The sequence below is a fragment of the Xiphias gladius genome, chromosome 16 (assembly GCF_016859285.1).
Source record: "Xiphias gladius isolate SHS-SW01 ecotype Sanya breed wild chromosome 16, ASM1685928v1, whole genome shotgun sequence".
NCBI classification, from domain to species: domain Eukaryota; kingdom Metazoa; phylum Chordata; class Actinopteri; order Istiophoriformes; family Xiphiidae; genus Xiphias; species Xiphias gladius.
The window spans coordinates 15,833,776-15,847,580 of NC_053415.1; the positions used below are offsets into that span (position 1 = coordinate 15,833,776).

Here is a 13,805-nt window from a genome sequence, read left to right on the forward strand (position 1 = left end):
GCTTGCACCCACACAGCCGACACACACCGGAAGATTCTGAAACCATTTAATCAGATCCACATCTGATAAGATTTCCACTTCCATGAATCTTTGCTGTAAGTCACTACTCAGTCATTAAGGAGCATTGCAGTTACCAAGAATACTCAAAAACATCCTCATGTTCATCACAAACCACCCTTTCTGTTACGAATCAATGTCGAAGTTTTGTTTTACTGCAAATTTTAAAAACATCTTACAATATCCAAGATTGTTTTACCAAAGCATGCATTCATTCTGTGTTCATGCATGGATAGTTCTTTGTATATCTCTATACGTATACATACGTTATCACTTACAATCATTTTTGCCTCAGATCAGAGCAAGAGAAGATGACATATGAAACTATGTTCAGGCAAAAATGGTAGCATTCTCTGGGTCTGACTGGACAATACATGTGATTAGTCACTAGAATGAGTCACTGTAAAATGTGCATCATATTGAACATTCAGTGTAACTAAAAAGAACTTTCACACACACATAGGAGAAAATTGACCTCTTTTGACATTACAGTTGGAAAATCACGTGTGAATATAAAATTTTTATTTAGCTGCTTTGGTTCAGGTTCTTAGTCTTGTTATTGTTATCTTTAATGTTATTAGTGTCACCTGCACTTTTTCAACTATGACAAGTCAAAATATCCGCTGTAAAAAAAGGCCAATATTGTAAAGTCTATTTTTAAAGCTCAATTATGGACTTACAATATTGAATAACTCTAAGAATAAGCCACCCATTTTTGGTGAAGAACCAAAACACAGCAAATTATTATTTTCCACCTGTGAAGATCAGTCACACATATGCATTAGTGGTCTCTGTCGTCTTGGTGATACTGGTGACCCGAGAGATGCTGCTGTCTCCGCTGACACTGGTGTTCCTGGATTTTCTGCTCTCACTCATCTCAGTACGAGCCACAGAAACAAGGTTCTTTTTTGTCGGGACAACTGTGTAGGCGTCAGGGAACTGGTAGGCAGGGTGGTGTTTTGAGCTGTGAGGTTGAAATTCAAAAAATGTATTGTTATTTTTTTTTTCTGTAGGTAGTGTGTGTGTGTGTGTGTGTGTGTGTGTGTGTGTGTGTGTGTGTGTGTGGGGGGGGGTCCAGTTGCAGCATTTTACCTGGAATGACACCCTTCCCTCCCTGCAAAGATACTGTAAATAAGGCCTCCAACAACAAGTAAGGTGGATCCGCCCCAGCCAACAAACACACCAACACCTATTTCAAACCTGGCAATAAATACAAGAATAAGTCATCAATGCGCAGTTCTTCCCTCATAGAATAATGTGATGAATATTGATGCATTAACAAGGTCAGTTAGTTGTATGTATTATCCATTATACGTACTTCTGAGCTTTGTAGTTAGGGTCTTGGAATTCTGCTCTAATTTTGTTTCCATAATAGGAGAAAGCAATCATGGAACACATCCCTGAAATAATACACTCATTTATTTCAAGATTAATCATACAGTGTATTTCAATTTGACTTCTTTCAAATAACTCCAAGTGTAATGTCTTACCTCCGATAAGGTAGTTTATCCCCCCAGCAAAGGTTACTCTTGCATTAGCAATCTCTGATCCCCCAATCTTAGTGCATTTCATTCCCACTAAGACCAGAACTGATCCAAAGAAAGCCAAGATGATAGCGATGATGATGAGAGCTCGGCACATGTGAATGTCCCCTGTCCAAGAGCAGCAAAAACAATTTTCAGCACATTCTATGAAACGGAGGTAAAAGTGCTGAACTCATGTAATCATCGCCATCATGCCTTATGTTGAAATACGTTTTACTTACAGTTCAGTGCAAGCATTGATGGAATGCCCTTGCAGTCAGATACTCCAGTTGAATCAGATATACAATCCTTCCACAAGTTGGAGAAGTAGTTTGAAGTTGTCAGGACTATGCTGTCAACTTCAGACCAAGTCCAGATCTCTGTTGGCATTGTAGAACAGACCAAGATCCATCCAGACACACAGACCACAAAGCAGCCAATCTCCATGTACATCACCACAGTCCTGTAACCCATTTTTGCCTTGAAGTTGAACCACTAGACAGAGAAAAGACAAACCCGAGCCAGGACACAAGCTCCTGAACACAAACTGTGGGACACGTGTGTGTCCGGCGCTGTCTGCCCGAAAGTGCCTCCTCAGGCACTGCATGCAGACGGAAACACACACACACACACACACACACACACACACACACACACACACACACACACACACACACACACACACACACAGGAGAGCGAACATGGTTTGTGTACATCATCACATGTTTTGCCTTGGACTGTGTTTCCTGTGTTTTGTGAAGGTGACTTTGGTGATGTGTTTGTTGTTGGTACCCAGGAGCCTGCCAGCATGGGTTCAGTTTAGTGTACCATTTAGTTCTTATTTCAGATGGTGTGTTCCAGCTTAAAAAAGTTAACAAGGCACATCACATTCCTGAGTTGTAAAAGATTTAAAAATGGTGGTATTATTTTATTGCACATTGATGAGGTTGAAAGAAGAATAAGAATATGATATTTATAATTTTTTAAACCTGAAGATATACTGGTGTAAAATCATAAAGTACTGTCATGAGTAATATCTTTAAGTACTACACTATACTGTGTATTCATTGAAAAAAATATTTGAAAGACAATACTCATTATAGGTACAAGTTTTTTTAAATTATATATTAATTCATAGATAATCCAGTGGTGCAGCCAGATGTAATACGTTTTTTGGTTAAATCACAACAAGGTTAATAAATGAAGAGTAAACACAAGGCAGTATATCATACAGAGTATGTTTACAAAAACAAAACATGACAAGTGAATGAGAACAACAACAACAACAAAGAAGTAGGATTGTACATATTGTGCACTTAAGAGAAAGCTGAAGGTATTTTCATCTACAGTATGAGCCATGCTGATTGTTATTTCATCAGATTTCAAGCTCCTATGTCTTGTTGTGCTTTTCTGTTGGTGTTATAATAACGTTTATGATTAAAAAATTGGAGATACTACACAAATACATCTCTTTCTGAGATTTTTGTCGGCGTCGTCTGAGACAGCTTGGAGATCTTGGAGCTGTTGGACCGTCCCGAACCTAGATAAGATCCATACTGCCAGGACGGCCTGTAGTATCCAGTGTACGTTCCTCCTTTGGAGCGAGGGACCATGTATGTGCCTCCGCCATAGGCATATGCCACTTTACTGTAAGGCCAAAACATTGTGAAGAATTAACGAGGCAGTATGACCTTGGTAGCCAAAGAAAAAAGGATGAAGACGGATGAACTAGATACCTTTCAGGGCAGATTACTCGCCAGACTGTCACAGCATAAAACACAGCTCCCAACAAGATGAAAAAACATCCCACCAATCCAAGAAATATTGGAGGTCCTAGGTCATACCTGGAATTAGTTAATTGTAAGAAATAATGTCATTACACAATTTAAATACTATAAACACACTAGATTTTGTTCTATATTTTGTCTGAAATTAAAGATGGACATTTATACAATTAAACAAAATGGTATACAGCATTGCAGATAAGTGTAAAAAAAAAAAAAAACCCAAAAACTGTACCGTAAGACTCCTGGTCCTACACTGGCAGCAAAGGTTGTTCTGGCAATCCTGTTGATGTATAAGCAGTAGGCAGAAATATCTGACACACCTGTGTGCAGAGGTTTTGTTGATACCAAGAAATAATGAGGGCAAAATATTTCTGTCATTTAGAGAGAGAGTCACACGTATGCGTGTTCTGTACTCACAACCAGCAAAATGAAACGCTGCTCCGGCAAGAAGCATTTTGTCCTTGGTTTTATCAGCTCCACCAATGTAAGTGCACTCCATCCCTAGAAAGCAAAGTACTACACCAAAGAATCCAAGAGTTACCCCGCACATCAGCAATCCTCGCACTCCCTGGATGAAAGCTGAGAGAAACAGGAAGAGTTCAGGTACGGCAAAATGAGAAAGGATTCAACAGAAAAGTCCAATTTCTAGGGCAGTCTTCAGTTTCTCTCAGACTAAAAAGGGGCTGATGTGAGAATGAAATCAAATCATATGCTCTATAAAGGATGCCCAAAGGTTTTTATATTAACTACGTGGACTGAATACAGTATTGTGGACACTTGTACAATAAGTCAGGGATTTTAAACAGGTCTGCAATTAATACCAACTTTGCAAAGCTTGTAATGGTTTTCTCAGACATTGTTTGAGAGAGCCATTTCTGTTAAGGTTTTAAAGGTTTTAACTGGTGGAAACTCAGTGTCACTGAGAGCAAGTTGTTAAGGAAAACCTTGACACGCAAAGCTATTGTACCTATTAAACCTTAGGTTATGGAGTATAAATTACAAAATTTCCTCTTGAAATGTGAATTTCAGTAGCCCATGAATTGTCACAGAACTGACAATTACAATAATGCTTTCTGTAGAATGTAAGCCAGTATTTATCAGTTCTATTCTTAATGTTGAGAAAATGTAAAGGTTTTCTTGGGACAAATTAAGTTCCATTGTCTAATGTGACTTTGTTAAAGGCTTAACAAATTGATCATATTACATACTGTACCACCATCTAATAAGACTTTGTTAGAAGCTGCAGATTCAAAAAAAAAAGACAACAAAGTTGAATAACGGCCTTTCTGACAAAGCTGTAGCAAAGACTTCACATTATAAGATGGTCATTTTATTGTGTTCGCTCCTCTTTAAGACTACACACACCTTTAAGAGAGTGAGTTAAGAACTTTTTCTGAACAGCAGCAACTGTGGCGACAAGTGACAGTGTCAGAATAATGTTAGATGATAAAATGGAGGGTGACAGTAGAATATTTAGAGACGAGTCATAAAGTTAACTAACTGGCCCAGCAATGTTATTTACATAATTATTATCTACATAATTCCTACCTAACATTAGAAACCAAAAGCTATGGTCAAAACCTCTGGGTTTATCAAGGGTGCATTTTATTGCTTTTGAATTTAACTTTTCATCTCTGAGACTAAGTTTATGTTATTTCTTTTTTCACACTTTAAGTGCTTGTGTCATCGCAGTGTCACTGTGAACACCAACCTGTGGTTGTGCTATTCTCTACCAACCGAGGTACTGTACATGCAACATGTGGAGCACTTACGGGTGACAGTCCAGAGCACTGGGAAGTCTCTACAGTTGGTGACAGCTGTAGAATCAGTGAAACAATCCTTCCACAGGTTGGACCAGTACCAGGCCACCCTAATGATGAAGGAGCCTCCTTGTCCTCCTAATTGGGTGATCCTCCAGTAGTCCATGGCTATGGTGCACAGCACAAACACCCATCCCAGGGATGAAATCAAGAAGCCAAATATTTGCACTAAACGTTTCCTCATGTCTGAAGTCACTCGGTTGAACCAGGTAGTGTCCACTGAATGAGAGTTCAACTCACACGTACCATTTACTCGTTGATAAGCAGGAGACGCTTGTTTCATTTAAAACTGGACTGGACAGTATGATAATGTGTGCCGTGTGCCATTAGTGTTGATGAGGGCTCTTCACCATTGTGTGAAATGTTTACTGTAAACTCTCTGGAGTGTGCCCCCTACTTTAGATATTTCATATCACTTCTAGCTACCTTTTCAGGTTTACATTCCATTTGCACCCTAGTATGTAAAAACAGCACATTTAATATGTACTTACAGTAAAACGGCATAGGCTTGCAACCACCTATAAATGTTTAGTTATTTCTGTTTACCACCCTTACATATTAAAGGCCCAAAGTAAAAAGACTGACTCTCGGTGATCATCTTAAGAGAACATAATACACACTGTGAACTGCTGCCCTCTGCTGACCTGCAGGATGATCACTGAGGGGCAGGTATGACATCAAGCAAGACACAAAACAGAATCTGCCGCAACTCAGATTTATTTATTTCAGTCTGTTTTATTTCTATTCATATTCTATGCCAAGAAAGTGAGAGTGCTCATCCTTCACTACACATTTCCCTACTCACAGAAACAATGAGAAGATGCAGCCCCAAACCCCACAAACCTTCTTCAGCTTTGCTTAATACAAAATCATAGTTAATGGTTATGTCATGTTAAACACAAAAATCTGTGTTTGACACAGTTTTAAATACTGTCATTACAGATTAACAACATGCACAAGGTTACTTGCAGTTAAAGATACAACCAACAAAGCAAATGTCTTACAAAATATTACAAACTTGTTTGCCATATACAGCTGCTGAAATAGAAAATGATGCAGACATTAGATTGCAAAGGCCCATTTTGGACCAAAAGTTTTGGATTTTCACTGCTTAATTATAAGACACATCCTTTTCTTAATTATAAAATATTCAATGCACAGCAATATGTAGAACTGTTAAATGCAGAAGTTGTCTCCTTATAGAAAATATAAATTCCCTAAGTAAGGGGAAATAAAATAAGTAAAAAGTAAGTAAACCGTATCATACCCCTTTAAACTCATACCCCTGGAAGAAACGTTTAAATATTTTTAACTTAATTCCTGGTGAGCCATAAATGAATGTCAGCAAATTCTGCTGTTGTTAGACAGAAACCACCAAGTTTCATGCACTGTGTTGTATCTTTTAGACTTGGTATATCTTTTTCCGTCTCAGCAGTGGATCCGATTGAAAGTGTTTTATATTCGCATCCCTCAAACATATACATTCTTATCAAAGTGCTGAATCCTGGAGGGGTTGCTGTATTCTGGGGGCGGCCTCTGTGTTACAGGCTTTGCCTGCCCTCTCGGGTTGGAGGAGATATGAGAATGTGAGGCAGCAACTTTGTAGATATAGTTTGCCTGACTGTGGCTGTGAAGAGACAGAACAGATTCATTTTCACAAATCAAACACCTACATGACTCAAAAAAATTGATACACAGCAGGTTATTTACAACATGTATCTTCTGTATCATGTAAACATCCTATGTTTTACTTGTACAAACCTTTTGGTAAAAGAATCTGCAATGGAGAAACAGAGCATGCTGCCTCCCAGGATACAGAGGATAGAACCTGCCCAGCCGATAAAGAGAGCAGCTCCCAGTTCATACCTAGACGCAAAGAGAAATGCAGCAATGTTTCTTAATTGGTTGAGTCACTTATAAACATTTCAAACATCGTGGATCGACAGTCACATGGTGCTTACTTCTGTGCCACAAACATTGGGTCAAAAAACTCTGATGTTATCCGATGTGCATAAAGGGAGCATGCTGACAGTGAGCAGAGGCCTGCGAAGTACAAGAAAAAAGCAAAGTAGACAGAAACAGAAAATGCTATTACACAAGTCATTCCGAAGGTCCACCATACTTACCACTAAGAATGAAATTCACACCAGCAAAGCAGGCAATCCTGGCTTTGTTTTTGTCAGTTCCTCCGATTTTTGTGCATTTCATTCCAACTAGGGCAAATATAGAACCAAAAAAACCCAGACAGACAGCTGCAATCATCAGTCCCCTGCATGCTTGGATGTAACCTGCAAACATAAAACAGAGGTCAGCTTATATGCAGTCAAAACCCTTTTCTGTGCTATGCTTCTATTCTGTGGTTTTGCATTCCCTCTCACATCTGCACACTGCAAGGTCAATGAGTTGTTGACCTTGTGACCAATTTACACATTAGGCAAGAAACACAATTTGTCACAAGTAATAATCATTGTTTTCAAGCACTTCGGCTTGTGTGGTGACTGCCTTGGTATGAAATATAACGTTCAGATGGGGTTTTGAGGGAAACATTACCTTGGAATTTAACCCCTGAAACTAGTCAGCCATGGTAGGAACTGCCTGAGGCTCCCAGTAAATCTCCATTATAGCTTTCAAGCTCTGAGAACTAAGGCTAAACATTGACATATTTGGAGGTAAATGAGTTGTTCCTTGGAGGCTTGCATTAGACTTAACGATATCTATTAGTCCCGGCTTGCAATGAGCTTCAACTTGCATTTTCTTAGCAAAACTTAGAGAGGTTGAACTAAGATAGTGAGGATGAATCAGCGCTAGGTTAAAGACAGAAAAGTAGGCTAAAAGGAAAATTACAACGTCAGATATTACCATGCGCGACCCAACTGAGAAACAAACGAAAACAGTAATTCAAGTCAAGATGATTGAGCTACACCATTAAAAAAGAAAAACCAAAGCATCCGCCAAGAATGAAAAAGAGCTGACCATCCAGTGCCAGCATCGAGGGAAAATCTTTGCAGTTGGAAACTCCTGTTGAATCAGTGACACAGGCCTTCCACAGATTGGACCAGTAAGTAGCTGTGGTGATGACTGTCCCATCAAGTGAAGAAACCTTCCAGTAGTCCGTCGGCAAGGTGGAAGAAACCAGCACCCACCCTGAAGTGCTCAAGATGAAGGCCAAGATCTCCTGAAACATGCTGCTCATACTGCGGAGAAGAATCTTCCACTCAACTGAAGATGGTAATTAAGTTGGTGGGACCTAAAATTGATCAATGGTTACCTGCCTAGTAAATCTTTTTGAAAATGTAGCTAGGCTCTGCACTTGTAGGTTCAATGGATAGGCTGTGATTGATAGTTAATGTGTTGCGGACTGTTAAAATCTGTAGGGAGGAGTTTGGCCTTAAACATCAACAAGTGGCCAATGGTCTATAATAGCGTCTTCCACCCCCTCACCCAGTACACGTCACTGTGACTCACAGTGAGAGATGATGGGCCCTGAGGTGACTGAAAGTTCTGTATGTAGAAAAGTGTCGTGATGACGTCAGTAAAGACATTTAAAATTAAAGCAACTGTAAAACATGTCAAATGTATGAGCAGCTGTTTGTGCGCCTGTGTATTTTGTGTGGTCAGTGGTCGGCATCATGAATAGTTTGATTATGAAAAAATTCTTCATTAAAAGCAGGATTTTTGAATTCAAAATATTTGAAAGGTAAAATTAAATGCATTTATGGGTTAAACACATAGTGTTCATTCAGAGGTGTGTTAAATTATTATTGTATTAACCTGTAAGAAGTTAATTTTAACAGTGGTCTAACTATTCCTACTCCAGGATATGTTAAACCAGAAGCTCATCATACTGTATTTTGGGGGCTTGCGGGTGTAGTACGGGCTAATGGTAAATTGTATTGTTATTTTGTTCATTTACACCACAAACTCTGGCCTGAAAATGTCCAAAGTAGAAGGGATGAGAGGTGACCCAGCACCTTTCTGACATTCGTAACAAAAATGACCATTACAAACTACACAAGTAGTATTTTATGGATGGTCGTGTTACTTCTTTCACTCTCTGTATACATTTCTGTTTAAATCCTTTACCTATTTGTGAGTCTATAACTGACTTGATAAACCACAGATACAAAATAGACATTTGAGATAGGATACAGTACAGTGACTGTGTCACCTACTACCTGTCACCTTTCCGTGGCACCTATGATAAATACTCATCCTCCTCAACGCACCTAGAGAAGCAGGATTTAGAAGACTTATTAGAAGCATGTGACTCACTCTGACGTCTCAGCAACTAGAGGAAACACATTATCTCTTACATGGCAGATAAACGTGTTAATTAATTCACAGAAAGATACCAAAAATACCACTGACAAAAGCAAACAACAGGGAATTCTTAAAGTTTTTATGATGTGAATTAGAGCACCATCTGGTGGCTGTGCATACTGTAGACCAAGTGTCTCTCATCATACTGCTGCCAGCATCAGATGGAGCCGAGAATCTCAAAGCAGTCTGTCACACAGGTGTTTTATGAAAATTAGGATGATAACATATTAACTGTAAAATGATTTGATGAAGATTTTATGAGTCTGTTGACTTTTTTTACAGAGATTGTTATTGATTTTTGTGTGTACTGTAACCTCCCTTTGTGATTTATACACTGCGTTGAACTGAAATGTTTTCACCAAATGGAAAAAAACAAAAACCAAACACAAAAAAAAACCCCAAAGCAAAACAAAACAACAACCACAAAGTAGCAGCACTAGTATCCTAATGCCCAACTGACAAAACAAACTGGTCAACATTAAGATAGATTTTAAAAATGTGGATAAAACTGTAACAGTAGGAATATTACAGAGAGTAAGAACAAAATTCCTTCAATATTGAGTAAATACTTAGGTTACAATACATAAAATATGGGGGGGAAATTTCACAAATATTTTAATTTGATTTGGGTGTTGATTTTTGAGTTAGTACAATTTTCTCTCTTACTGGCCCATGACTGCCTACATAGAGTATATCTTTGTTCACTTCCTGTCTACTTGGCTTCTGCAAAAGCTTCTGTGACTCAGATACTCTCAGTTTGACATTTCCAACAAAGGATTACACATTTGCCACAGTTAACATATGAGCCATAATCTGGAGCAGAAATGAATATTACCAAATGCTTTGATTATTATTTTTTTTTTTTTCAGTGTGCAATTATGAATTTAGTCATGAAGTATAGAATATATCATGCCCATGCCACTATGAAAAGAGGTATAACTTGATCAGGTGTGTTTTTAATTTAATGAAAAATTAGATGCACAGAAGGGGAAACTCCCCAAGAATTGTGCTAATTTTTTAAGACAAAGACAATTCAAGTCTTTCACTATAATACACAATACACTGTAACACAGTATCCTCTATTAGAGATATTTAATTATGACCCTTAAGAAAAGATTTCTTTGCAAAACAGATCACTTAAAAATCACTTATCTAGCAATATTTTACTTCAAAATAACCTTCAATAGTCATTCCAAAGCTGACTTTACATGATATTAAGCCCATTGTAAAAGTGGTAACCTGCACAATAGGATAGGATGTTTGAGTATCTGCTACACCTGAAAATATATGCACAAAATATGCGATGAATTCTCTGCAAAGTTTGGGTTTTGAAAACCCTGGCTTCGATATATGCTTTTTAAGCCAAGGTGATACATTTGTTTCTGTGGTGGTTAATAGGTTCCACTGCATTATTACACATTAGGAGCATTTCATAAAGCATCTTCACTGTATACACATAATATGGTGCTGTAGGTTTGTTCGTATGTTCATAGACTAGGTACATTACCAATATCATTTACTCAGTATTTAACCATGAAAGTTGTTAACAGAGAGGAATGCGTCATCCAAAAGCGTGAAAACATACAGTGTAAGTGGCAGTTGTGACTCTCTGAACTTACCTTCCAACTGAAAGATAGTATGATGTGGTCTGCAGTGCAGAGCTCCAATGGCATTTCCAGCACAGTTGTTCCACAGACCCTGGAGCACCCAGGTCGCTGTGATGACTGAGGATGCCCGGCTGGTGGCCCTCCACTCATTGGACACTACGGCAGAGATAGTGGCACCCAGCCCACCCAGGCCGCTGAGAAAAGCCAAAATCTGCAAACCTGACATTTGGTGGGTTAAGATATGTATACAGTCTTTTTGGTAGATTCAAGAAAAAGAGAAGAAATAAAATCGCCCCAGGCAGCAAATTACACTGTGGACATGTGTTTCACTGAGATGATTTACAGACAGGAAACCTCGCGTTCATCTGTAGTAGCGAGGGACAGACGAAGGTGTCTGAAAGTGAAATAGTAAAGGAAGCATGTGCTGGCAGTTAGTCATTAAATTTTGGCAAGCATGATCTGAAATCCTTGTGTGTGTCCATCTTTCAGTCTAAAAATAAGACCAGGTATCACATTAACATTAAAAAAAATAAACGAGTAATCAGTAATCCTAAAAACAAGAAGCGATGTGACAAAGTCCAGTTACTGGTTCATCTATTTCTGCGCACAATATCTGGCAACCGAATGACTAATGATTGCCAGATCATATGTGAACATGTATGTTGTTCTTCCTGTCCACTGTTCTCACCCATGAAAGTGTGAAGAGGGTCAGTTTTTATCTAAAATAAAAAAAGCCATGGTGCCACCAATACTGAATCAAAACATTTTATGCGCTAAATCTTGCAGGTGAACATGCTAAATGGAATTAATAATGGGAAATGTTATCCTAAGACTTCATACAGGCAATATGCTACTCTTTTAACCAATGCTAAATTATATTCATGTATGATTCAAATGAAACCTTTCCCCAAAGGTCTCAACAAATGACCTGGGTGATAACAGAAGGGTCCCTACAGAACTTTGTCTGTTGATGTTCCTTTGTCCACTCTTATCTTCCCACCTGCAATTTCAAGTTCTATGGGGAATCATTAAAGAGACTAAGACCTCAGAAAGAACATCTGACAACAAAATCAAACAAGGATGTGTGGTGCAAATCTGTCAATTGTTGACTCTTTTGTATTCTTTAAAAGAAAATTTTTTTTAATTACAGAATTGGAAAAACACAGATGAACAGGTATTAGAAATTCATCATTATACATACTGTGTATGTAACACAGAAAATATATTGAGTTAATTTGTTTAGAACAAATAAACATTAAACGTTTAAAATCTTCTCATTACTAAATCATTTTGAGATGCAATATCAATATAAGCCAAGTCATCCTGCTGGGTTGTAAAAAAGGAACTATCCTGTAGGTGTCGCTTTATCCTTTCTTTGAAAAATTAACAGATATGTATTACATTTTCCTCTGTGACTTGAATTCTGTTGAATATTACCATGTGTCCATATGACAGGTGACACTTAATGATATAGTTGTTTACGAGATAAAATACAAACTGTGTGGTCAAAGAGATTAAGAGTTTGATTGTCTCTGTGATGTCAGTCAGAGAATAAGAGATTTGTCACGATAGCTCCCCAACTGAAAGTTTGTTATGGGGAGAAGAGCCTTGCAATGCAGGTTTTAGTGATGAAATTTGAATAATTCATTTGAGCCTGTGCCCAATGCAGCCTCGGATTTCTGTTTGTGGCTGACTGGAGTGGAACCCGACGTGGTCTTCTGCTGTTGTAGCCCATCTGCCTCGAGGTTCGGGATGTTTCTCTGCTCACCACAGTTGTAGAGTGTGGTTATCGGAGTTAAAATCCCAGGGGATCAGCAGTTTCAGAAATACTCAGTCCAGCCCGTCTGGCATCAACAATCGTGCCACAGTCAAAGTCACTGAAATCACATTTTTCCCCATTTTGATGTTTGATGTAAGCATTATGTGAAGTTTCTGAACTGTAACTTCATGATTTTATGCATTGCCCTGCTGCCACACGATTGGCTGACTAGGTAAATGCATGAATAATCAGATGTAGGTGTTCCTAATAAAGTGCTCGATGAGTGTATAACAGGTACATGCTAAAGCAGGTAACCAACAATGACATTATTGAAACACACCAGGAGGAGTAAGATGATGAAAAACAAGAAAAAAAAATAATCAAATGCATACATTCAGCAATAAATTAATTATATTTTAAAAAAATAGATAATCAGGTTAGAAAAGTTTGGTTTCTGACATGTAAATTTAGGTTTTAATGAAGATAGACTATTGTCAATAACAGTTAAGTTAATTAGGTAATAATGTGAGCAAGAATTCAGGCCATATTCAAGAATCCAAAGAATGCCTTTTTCCAAAATAATATAAATTGAGGTTAGATATAATCAGGATTGAGTTGTAAGAGTGTACTCTACGGCAGTATTGAGATGTAACTTAATACATTTACTCCAGCTCTGTATTTGAGTACAGTTTTTTAAATATTGTAGCTATTGCTCCTCCGCATTTATCTGACAGCTATTCTTGAAAACAAGCTGATTTCTTTAGGAAATACATTGAAATAATCTAACTAGTCTGGCAGATTTCTTATTTTATTACTAAAAAAACAAAAAAACAATTAGAACTCAATAACCAGTTAATAATGACTTAGAAAAATAACACATATATTACATCATATAATATGATATAATATAATATAATATAGGCTGCACGAGT

The 13,805-nt window shown here is 37.9% G+C and overlaps 3 protein-coding genes across 6 annotated transcripts; all 3 read right to left on the reverse strand.

Annotated features, from left to right (window-relative positions):
* Positions 1 to 825: 825 nt before the first annotated feature.
* Positions 826 to 2,054, reverse strand: LOC120801817 (claudin-10-like). Its single transcript, XM_040149080.1, has 5 exons — positions 1,823 to 2,054; positions 1,548 to 1,709; positions 1,376 to 1,457; positions 1,150 to 1,257; positions 826 to 1,021 (listed from the first exon to the last, which is right to left on the reverse strand). Exons 1-5 carry the CDS (start codon positions 2,052 to 2,054, stop codon positions 826 to 828), a joined length of 780 nt encoding a protein of 259 aa, XP_040005014.1.
* A 980-nt stretch (positions 2,055 to 3,034) lies between these two features.
* LOC120801925 (claudin-10) lies at positions 3,035 to 5,371 on the reverse strand. The gene is made up of 5 exons (XM_040149267.1): positions 5,140 to 5,371; positions 3,785 to 3,946; positions 3,600 to 3,687; positions 3,317 to 3,424; positions 3,035 to 3,227 (listed from the first exon to the last, which is right to left on the reverse strand). The coding sequence occupies exons 1-5, from the start codon at positions 5,369 to 5,371 to the stop codon at positions 3,035 to 3,037; spliced, it is 783 nt and encodes a 260-aa protein (XP_040005201.1).
* A 1,286-nt stretch (positions 5,372 to 6,657) lies between these two features.
* Positions 6,658 to 11,340, reverse strand: LOC120801735 (claudin-10-like). Of its 4 annotated transcripts, none has more exons than XM_040148949.1 (5): positions 11,127 to 11,340; positions 7,314 to 7,475; positions 7,149 to 7,230; positions 6,949 to 7,053; positions 6,658 to 6,814 (listed from the first exon to the last, which is right to left on the reverse strand). In XM_040148949.1, exons 1-5 carry the CDS (start codon positions 11,338 to 11,340, stop codon positions 6,658 to 6,660), a joined length of 720 nt encoding a protein of 239 aa, XP_040004883.1. The 4 variants fall into 4 exon arrangements, with proteins under 4 accessions (XP_040004883.1, XP_040004884.1, XP_040004881.1 ...); XM_040148950.1 differs by lacking the exon at positions 11,127 to 11,340 and adding an exon at positions 8,161 to 8,401; XM_040148947.1 differs by lacking the exon at positions 11,127 to 11,340 and adding an exon at positions 8,161 to 8,380 and having other exon boundaries at positions 6,658 to 6,808.
* Between the last annotated feature and the right edge of the window lie 2,465 nt (positions 11,341 to 13,805).